The sequence below is a fragment of the Caenorhabditis briggsae genome (genome assembly GCF_000004555.2).
Source record: "Caenorhabditis briggsae complete genome, chrIV, whole genome shotgun sequence".
In the NCBI taxonomy this organism is placed as follows: domain Eukaryota; kingdom Metazoa; phylum Nematoda; class Chromadorea; order Rhabditida; family Rhabditidae; genus Caenorhabditis; species Caenorhabditis briggsae.
This window is the reverse complement of record NC_013487.2, coordinates 2,350,679-2,359,912: the sequence shown is the minus strand read 5'-3', so window position 1 is coordinate 2,359,912 and position 9,234 is coordinate 2,350,679. Positions and strand designations below refer to the sequence as shown.

Below are 9,234 nucleotides of genomic sequence, written 5' to 3'. Positions count from 1 at the left end.
CATAAGTTCCTTAAAGAAGTAATTACAAAAATTGGCAACTCAAGACCACATTTTTTATGCAAACTATTTCTCTTCAGCAATAGAGGGTATTCCAATGGTTGAAAATATTTGTTCCGATTGTGAGTTTTGAAAATAGTGCGCTCAACTTGTTAGGCAACTCACGACACACCTTTCCTAGAGATTTGAGACAGATTGGATAATTTTTTCGATGAGTTTTGACTCATGATATTTATTTTTCTCCTATGCTCACAAATTTGAAGCTTATTTTTAGATCCGATGCAAGTATTTTTGATGATTATTGGGACACATTTCCTCTAAAATTCACTCTGAGGGATGATGGTGTTCAAATTTTGATTTTTCTAACTTCGAAATCATTTTTTTGACTAAAAAAGTTGTGAAAATCTCTAAATTCAAAAAAATTTCAGTTGCCGAAATTGCCGGAATTTTTTTGCCGAAATCGGCAACGGCAATTCGGCAACTTTTTCTTCATTGCCGATTTCGGCAACGGAAAATCGGCAACAAAAATTCGGCAATTTCGGCAATTTCGGCAATCGGCAATTTGTTTCCGCACAGGCCTGGTATGGAACTCAAGCAAGCAACTATTCATCATACAATGATACTGGCAAGATTTCTTGTAATGGGTCTCCCAGTAATCAATAATTGGTATCAGAAACATTGATATTATAATTTTAAAAAACATGTTCTGAATTTCTGAATATTGCGTAACAGTAAATCTCGAAGTTTATGGAATATTTTTTAGAAGCTTCAAAATAAAGTAAAGGTTGGAATAGTTATTCTAACCCCAGCTACCCCCGACCGGCAAGGACTCTCCAATCCCGCCCCAGCGAACTTTAGGTAATAATCAAAAAGTCTGAAAGCTTATTGGTAGAATGTCACTAATTTGATGTTCAGCCAACGAAAAAATAGAAGCCAAATTTTGAGGTTAGTAGTAGGGAATTGTCCTTTCTGGTGCAGCTTTTGTCCCACTTTTTTCAAATTTTTATTTTGCTGTTTTTTCAAGTTTTTTGCCCTAATTATTTTTTTTCATATAATATTCTTAGCAAAATCCACGATTTTCACACTCTCAGATTTTGGTGAACTGAGTTCACCCCCACTCACTTTCCCACTTTTGTCCCACTTTTTTTCAACCTCTCAAAACAGTCACTTTTCACTCCAATGATAACAAATTCTCTACACTTAAATGCGTTTTCAATTCTCTTATCAATTTGTTCTCATGTCAGAATGGTAAAGCGCCTGTCTTGTGTTTGAATGCTAGAAAGTTCGAAACCCTCTCAAAAGCTCAGGATTATCCACTTAATGAGATCCGAAAAATATGCAAGAAAAATTGAAAAAAAATCGAAAAAAACGAAAAAAATCATGAAAAAAACTGAAAAAAATCAGAAAAATCAGCCAAAAATTCTCGTCGAGCAAACATGAAAAATCAACCGTCAGAACCATGAAGAAACGGCAAAAAAATCAAGTGTTAACCAACACTCTTTTCATTCAATTCTTTACCATTATTACGTTTTATTAAATGCTGAATAAAGATTTGAAACCATTAACAAATGTAGATTTATTAGAAATAGCAAAAGAGTTACAAATCAAAGATTTCAGAGGTGTATTCCAATCTTTATAATTCAATCAATAATATAGAAAAATTAAATTTTGTCCAGATGTAATTCTTCCATTTCATCGCGGAGCTTCTCCTGCTTCTTTTCTAGCTCGCGTTTATGTTTCTTGATTATTTTTCCAGCTTGTCTTCTTTCGACGCGGTTCTGTAAAAGAAACATCAAACTTAAATATGAAAATCAACAGATTATTACCGAAGCTTTTTTGTCATACAATTCCCGTCTTTTTTTGATTCGAGCTACCTCCGACTTATACTCTCTTTCAAGATTTTCAAGTTTCGCCTCCTCCACCTTCACATCGCTTCGAAGTTTTTCTAGTTTCCCGTTTTGAGCTTCATCTAAAATCAAACAATGTAGAAATTAGTACACATAAAACTTACCCTTGCTACACGATTTTCTATCCAGTCATCTTCCCTTTGTCTCTTAAGATATTCTTGTCCATCTGCGACTGTGATTTTTTCCTTATCTTCAATAGCGTTACGTTTTATCAGTTTCGGAATATGACTTGGGTGTACCACAGTGGTCGGAGATAGTGCGGTATTTGGTGGATCCACTTCCATTTTGAAAATACAAACTTTAAGAAACAACTACAAAGAGTAGGGAAAAAATTTCAAAATGAGAAAAATATGGAAAAAAGAACATATTAGGTTGGCGGGAAAGTCTTTGTCACTTTTTCAATAGTTTATTTCTCAAAGAAAAAATAACCGAATAATTAATTATATTGTCCATCATTATCAACAACATGTCTCCAACGTTCCCTCAATTTATGGATTCCATTGCGGTAGAATCCAGCCGGGCGTGAGGCAAAGTATTGTTTGAGTGCCGCTTCGACCGCTCCACGGGAATTGAAGCTTCTTCCTTCGAAGGCACGTGTCATATCGCCAAATAACCAATAGTCGGAAGGAGCAAGATCAGGAGAATACGGGGGGTGAGGGAGAACATTCCATCCATATCCCATCAGCTCCTGCTTCACTTGTTTCGAAACATGTGGGCGAGCGTTATCATGTTGATAGTACACTTTCTTGTCTTTCAGGGCCGAACGGTCGACTGCTTTCTTGAGGTTTCGTAGTTGAGTAGTGTAGAGGTCTCCAGTTATTGTTTTGCCCTCGGGCAGAAGTTCCCAGTAGATGGGGCCGTCCACTCCCCACCACACAGAGAGCATAACTTTTTTCGGATGAAGGTCGGGTTTGGGGACATCCTGTGGGCTCTCTCCTTCTCCAACCCACTGGGATTTCCTGTGGTGATTATCGTAGAAGACCCACTTCTCATCTCCGGTTATTAGCCGGTCCAGCCATCGATCGCCCGCGTGGAGAGTGAGAAGAGTAATCGAATCGTCGACTCGGCGGTCAAGGTTGGCTTGAGTCAGGTGATGAGGTATGAATCGACCAAAAAGTTTTCTCATTCCAAGAGACTTCAAACCTTCAAGGACTGTGCTATGGTGAACTCCGAATGTGACAGCTAGTTCACGGCTAGATTGAAATGGATCCGATTGCAATGCGTGCTTCAGCTTGTCCAAATCCAACTCACGGGGTCTCCCAGAGCGATCCTTTTCATCGAGCGAGAAGTCATCTTTTTCGAAACGATGGAACCAATTGCGAATAGTATTGTAGTGAGGGGCATGTGTGTTGTACACATTCTTCAAGAAAGTTTCCGAATCCTTCATCGCGGTGTGAGATACGAAGAGGTAAATCAAAACATGTCTGATGTGAATAGCAGTGGGAACAAACATATCGTTTCAATTACAGATGAGGAGCATGGAACGAGATGGGGACTTGTTTATATGGAAGGTTCTTATCACCTTGTTATTCACTACAGTCGATATCATACACAGCCTCCATATACGAGAACAGTGATTAAACAAACAGAGTGACAAAGACTTTCCCGCCAACCTAATAAATGTCAAACTCTTATCTACACATTCCTGTTTTATGTTCCTAATAAATGGATATGTACTGTTTAAAGTGTCAAAAGCGCACAGGTTCTAACAGTGTCACAAAGACATTAACCAAAAATAATAGAAAAATGATCAAAGGAAACTGCCAAGTATGTAAAACAATCAAATGTAAAATAGCTTCAACTCTGAAAACTGGTGGTGATATCAAACCTATGAAAACGTCAAAAAAACCTAACATCATTCTCGAACAAACTTTCTACAATCCTGAAACTGGATTCTGTGGTATCAACGAACTTCAAAGAAAAACTAAAATACCAATCAAGGAAGTCAAACAATTTCTAAATGAACAAGATGTTTACACTCTTCACAAACCTGCTAGAAAGAATTATCAGACAGAAAGAGTTTATATTCACCATATAGATGAGCAATGGCAATCCGATCTTGTTGAAATGATTCCTTATGCAGATGAAAATGATGACTTCAAATACCTTTTAACAGTTATAGATTGTTTCAGTAAATATGCTTGGGTGATTCCTTTAAAAACTAAAACTGGAAAGGAAACTGCAAGTGCTTTACAATCCATTTTCAAAACCAGGAAACCTCAAAAAATGCAAACCGATAATGGAAAAGAATATTACAATCAGGAAATGAAAGCTCTATTCAAAAGTTTTGATATCAAACATTTTTCAACTTATTCAGACAAGAAAGCCTCTATCATTGAAAGATTCAATAGAACTCTTAAAGAGAAAATGTGGAAAATGTTCACTCATCAAGGTAATCATAAGTGGACTGATATTTTAGATAAATTAGTTCAAGGATACAATAATCATTATCACCGTAGCATAAAAATGACTCCCATTGAAGCATCCAAAAAAGAAAATGAAGATCAAGTACATGAGAACCTGTTCCCCTCCTCGAAAGAAATGTTTGAAAACTTCAAGTTCAAAATAGATGATACAGTAAGAATTACAAAGTACAAAGCAATTTTTGATAAAGGTTATCTACCTAATTGGAGTACAGAAATATTCAAAATCACTCAAGTTCATCCAGGGGAAGTCACAACGTACTCCATTAAAGATTTAGCAGATGAAGAGATTAAAGGGAAGTTTTATGAAGAAGAACTTACACTGTTTAATAATGTCAAAGAAGAATACAAAATAGAAAAGATACTGAAACGTAGAACTAGGAAAGGAGTAAAAGAAATGTTTGTAAAATGGTATGAATATCCTGAGAAATTTAATTCATGGATCCAAGATAACTAAACACTAACAACTTTAACGCGATTATCTTTAATTTCAACAATATTTTCACTCATAATCAAACAATAACATTTTGTGTTTTGTACAATACTCTTTGAAAAGGATGCTTTTATTGTAACGTCAGGTCTTGATTGGATAATTCTATCATTTTGTTTAGATACATCGAACACCAACAATGGGTAATAGTAATAGTATACATCTTCTTCCATGAAAATGTAATCTTTTGTTGATTCATAGTAACTGTTTCTAAACTCTTTAGCAAAATTGTATTGCTGAACAGCATTAAACTTGTCAAAGTCAAACTTTAAACAGTCATGAGGATATCGCTCTGAATTTAACTCAACATAAATTTCTTCCAATCCACAGTTATCAAACTTACCTGCATTCAGGTAATTGTTATCTCTATTGCTCTGCAAAGCAACCACTATATACTTTATTTTGTCATATTTTGTTCCCAATTTCCATGTGAATTCTCTGTTTCCATTAGGTATATTATAACATTCCAACTGTCTGGAAATAAAAGGCATCTGTACAAGCTTGCTACTCTCAAAAATATTCAACAGTTTATTTTGCATTTCAAGACTAGGAACAATCTTTGGAATAATCCATTGTAATTTTTTAATATTTATCTTAGCTGTATGTTTTTTAGCATCATTAGATGTAATACTATTTTTGTTCTCAGGAGATCTGTAGAGAGTTAGCTGATGCTTTCTACCATAGACAATTTTATTATAACATTCAGCAAAGCCAAACATATGTGTCAAAGGAATGCAAAAAGTAATACTACCTTTTCTATTTTTTGTATATTTGTTTATCTTGTATGTAATAATATCTTTAGTTTCTAGAATCCACCCAAAAGTGTTTTGCTTATTCATGGTGCTACTATATGTTAAAAGCCCCTTCATCAGACTAGCTCTACCAGGATCCATTATACTTTCAACTTGCATTCCATCCATGCTATAAGTTGATCTATCAAACAAAAACATTGGTGCATTATTAGTCAACGAGACCTCATCTGTTTCAGCCAATGCAGTGTCATCTGATTTCAATAGTTCACATTCCATATAAATATAAGACTTGTGTAAGTGTAGGTATTGATCACACGTCTCTATGACAAAATTGATTTCTCCATGTTGGTTCAAACTAGATCCAGAGGAAGGAAATATGCTTATAAGATTCTCTTTTTGTATAGAGGTGTCACTCACAATAGGAGTATCAACTACTAATATCCTATCAACAGCCTCAATCATTTTCAATTTATTTAGGGAAATTTCATTTACTAATTTTCAAAAGTAATAAATGAGAATAGTATCTGTGGTGATTTTCTTTTTAACTTTATATCAAGGTACATCAGGTAAACCCATTATTTGTACAGACAACTCACCAGTTCAATATTTTAGAATCCCAAAACTACACAAATGTAATTATCATAGAATCCTTAACTCGAAATCAGACCAGTTCAATATGAAGTTTTCAAACCAAACATCATTGAATACATTTCAGATGCTAAACTTTGTAAAAAATTAGTTAGTGAGGTTTCAATGTACACAGACTTTTCTGGATATGAACATACAGTAGAAAAAGAATTGAACAACTATCCCATCACCCTAGCTGAATGTAGAGAAATGATTAATAGTAAGAAATGTGGATACGGAACTTTATCAAAAGGTAGTTCTAACGTTTGGAGTACAAACAATAAAATCGAAGTTGATTATCCAAATAGATTTACAAGCTTCTTCTCTCCCAAAAGATTCCACAAAGAGAATTGTATAGTTATTGAAACAAAAGTTTATTCACATTTCAATCAATCTAAGCCAACCAATATTTTAGCTGATATGAACAATTGCAAATATCAAGATGGTTTTTGTGAGATCAAGAAAAATGAAATTATAACATGGGATGTCAACAGAGATCAAAAATGTCAATACATCTCTATTGGAATACTTGATGGGATGTACAATAACAAACTTTGGGTTAACAATAAAAACCAAATCGCACTCAATTTCCAATCCAATAAAACAGTACAAGATTGCAACTCAAATCTAATGATCAGTGATGAAGGCTTTGCTGTAAAAAGAATTGAAAGATCTCAATATTCTCCAAGACACATTCCTATTCCAATCCCATCATATTCTCAACAAGATATTCAACTTCAAAGACAACAACAGGAGGACGACAGAAGAAAACGTGAACAAGAGGAACAACAGAGAAAGCGGGAGCAAGAAGATAGCAGGAGACGGGAACAAGAAGATATCAGAAAACGGGATCAAGAAGATGCTAGAAGACGTGATCAAGAAAGACAAAAACAGAATGAAGCTGATTTTGAAAAGAGGAAACAAGAAAAGCTGAAGAAGGAAGAAGAACTTGAGAAAAAGAAGCAAGAAAAAGAAAAGAAAGAACTCATGAAACAGCGCAAAGAAGAAGATTGGACAGTTTATGATGAGAAATTGAAAGGTGGAGACAAAAAGCCAAACAGAACTAAAAGAGAAATCTTTCAACCATTACCATTACCAGATTACAACGAATATTTGAAGATCAAACAAGACTGTGATAACTTACCTAGTTATGAAGCATTCAAGAATAGTAGAGAAGGATGTGATTCACTTACAACTTATACAGATTTTATAAACAACATTGCAAATTATGAGAAAGAACAACACTTAAACCTATCTACAGAAGAAACATGGCAACCTTTACCATTCCCAGGATATGAAGAATATTTGAGTATTAAAGAAGATTGTGCTATTTTACCAAGTCACGATGAATACAAAACTATCAGAGAAAGCTGTGATGCATTCCCAAGTTACACAGAATTTATAAAGAGGATAGCAAATTATGAATTGTTCGAAACTGGAAAACAAAGACGTAAAAGAGAGTTGTACTCCGACTTCCAAGCTGCAGGAGAGTTTCAATATCTAGAAAACCAATCTAACAATCTTCTCAGACATACAACCGAAGTCATGTGTGATATTTTTAACGAGCAAAATGAAGTTCTTGAAAGTCTTATAAGAGAAAATCCAAGAAGATACATCCAAAAACAATTGAATCATTCAGCCATCAAAGTGAGATTCATAGATTCTCAGGATCCAATAGTACAAGTTACATTTTGTAAAGAAATTGATGAAGAAGAGATTGACTTTATAGACGTTACTCATTTTGATGGATACAAGTTAAGTATTGCTCTCACACTCGGACAAATTCCAATCAAGATAAAAAGTCTTGGAGATAAGATTTGGTATTACAAGAATGATAATTTTGGAGGAGTGATATCAAGTAAACCACAACTTCACCCTATGATTGATTATAGAACTAACATTACTAATATGAAAGATTTCAAAGAGTATGATTTGAAATTCTTAGATGACAAAGTAGTATTCCATGAACACATTCTATTAGATTTGAAAACAAATATTGAAGAAGAACTCATTGAAGAGATGAGAGAAAAGTCTGATGTTTCAATTGAAGCTCATGCTAGTAATCAAGACTCTACAATGCCTCATGAAATATTAGACGATGTAGAAGGATTCTTTGGAAAGTGGTGGCTTAGAATTTGGAGAGTTGGTGTTACTTTGCCAGCAATGTTCGTATACCTATTTATAGCTAGATCATTTTGGATGATACTTTCTCCAAAAACTTTTATTGATAGAAAAAATAGAAAAAGGAAAAGGGAGTATGAGGCTGTAGAACTAAGAGAAATGCCGTCTATTCAATCTCTTACTGTTGATTAATTTTTAACTAAATAAATGAGATTCTTTAATGCTGGAAATGCTTCTAGTTATTTAATTATGGGTTCAGAAGAAAAACCTAAAGTAGAACTTGTAGAAAATATTCCTGAAGAAATTCCAAAACAAACTACAAAACAAAAAGATACTAAACAGACTTCACATAAAAAGTCAAACCTATCTAAAACAAATAAAGACTTCTTGAAGATTCTTAAAAGTGGTTCTGGTTTTAAAAGAATTTAGATAATGTGTAGCTCTATATGAACATCACAATCATTATATTCAATAAGTTTATTTTCTGCATCAACAAGTTTTAAAGTTAGTGTGTTACAAGTGTTAACTGTTTTATGATGATTACATTATATTTTATATTTATGCTTTTACTATGAGTTGAAGAAAACTTACAAAGTATATTACTCTGCTTTTCATTCATGAATGAATCACATATAAGACTACAAGATAGATATATAAACTTATTTTTATCACTCTCCAAAGTTCCATCAACTTTTACAACGGCTATAGATTTGGGTTTGAAGTCTTGAGGAAAATCAAACTGAAATGACTTCTCATTAGATCTAAGATTAAGAAATAAATAAACCATTTATTACACATTAAATTATGTCATCTGACTTTGCCGATTATTCTATTAAAAATTATTACTCCATTCGAAAAAATAATCCATTACTTCCTTCTTCAATAAGAGCTTGCATCATAGGAAAATCAGGATGTGG

At 33.9% G+C, this 9,234-nt stretch overlaps 4 protein-coding genes across 4 annotated transcripts in view; 2 read left to right on the top strand and 2 right to left on the bottom strand.

Annotated features, from left to right (window-relative positions):
• The window catches only part of CBG18730, a gene marked incomplete at both ends in the record, with an annotated part of 16,645 nt that extends 11,861 nt beyond the window's left edge, over positions 1–4,784 (top strand). The window contains 2 exons of the mRNA XM_045244901.1: positions 1,242–1,245; positions 4,167–4,784. Of these exons, the coding sequence (XP_045100883.1) occupies positions 1,242–1,245; positions 4,167–4,784 (622 nt within the window). The remainder of the gene's footprint in view (positions 1–1,241; positions 1,246–4,166) is intronic.
• CBG21637 lies at positions 1,659–2,188 on the bottom strand (the record flags this gene model as incomplete). The annotated part of the gene is made up of 2 exons (XM_002632657.1): positions 1,659–1,775; positions 2,009–2,188. 2 exons carry the CDS (start codon positions 2,186–2,188, stop codon positions 1,659–1,661), a joined length of 297 nt encoding a protein of 98 aa, XP_002632703.1.
• Positions 4,781–6,031, bottom strand: CBG21635 (the record flags this gene model as incomplete). Its single annotated transcript, XM_002632656.1, has 3 exons — positions 4,781–5,109; positions 5,161–5,291; positions 5,634–6,031. 3 exons carry the CDS (start codon positions 6,029–6,031, stop codon positions 4,781–4,783), a joined length of 858 nt encoding a protein of 285 aa, XP_002632702.1.
• Positions 6,032–6,322: 291 nt separating this feature from the next.
• CBG21634 lies at positions 6,323–8,509 on the top strand (the record flags this gene model as incomplete). The annotated part of the gene is made up of 1 exon (XM_045244900.1): positions 6,323–8,509. One exon carries the CDS (start codon positions 6,323–6,325, stop codon positions 8,507–8,509), a length of 2,187 nt encoding a protein of 728 aa, XP_045097349.1.
• Between the last annotated feature and the right edge of the window lie 725 nt (positions 8,510–9,234).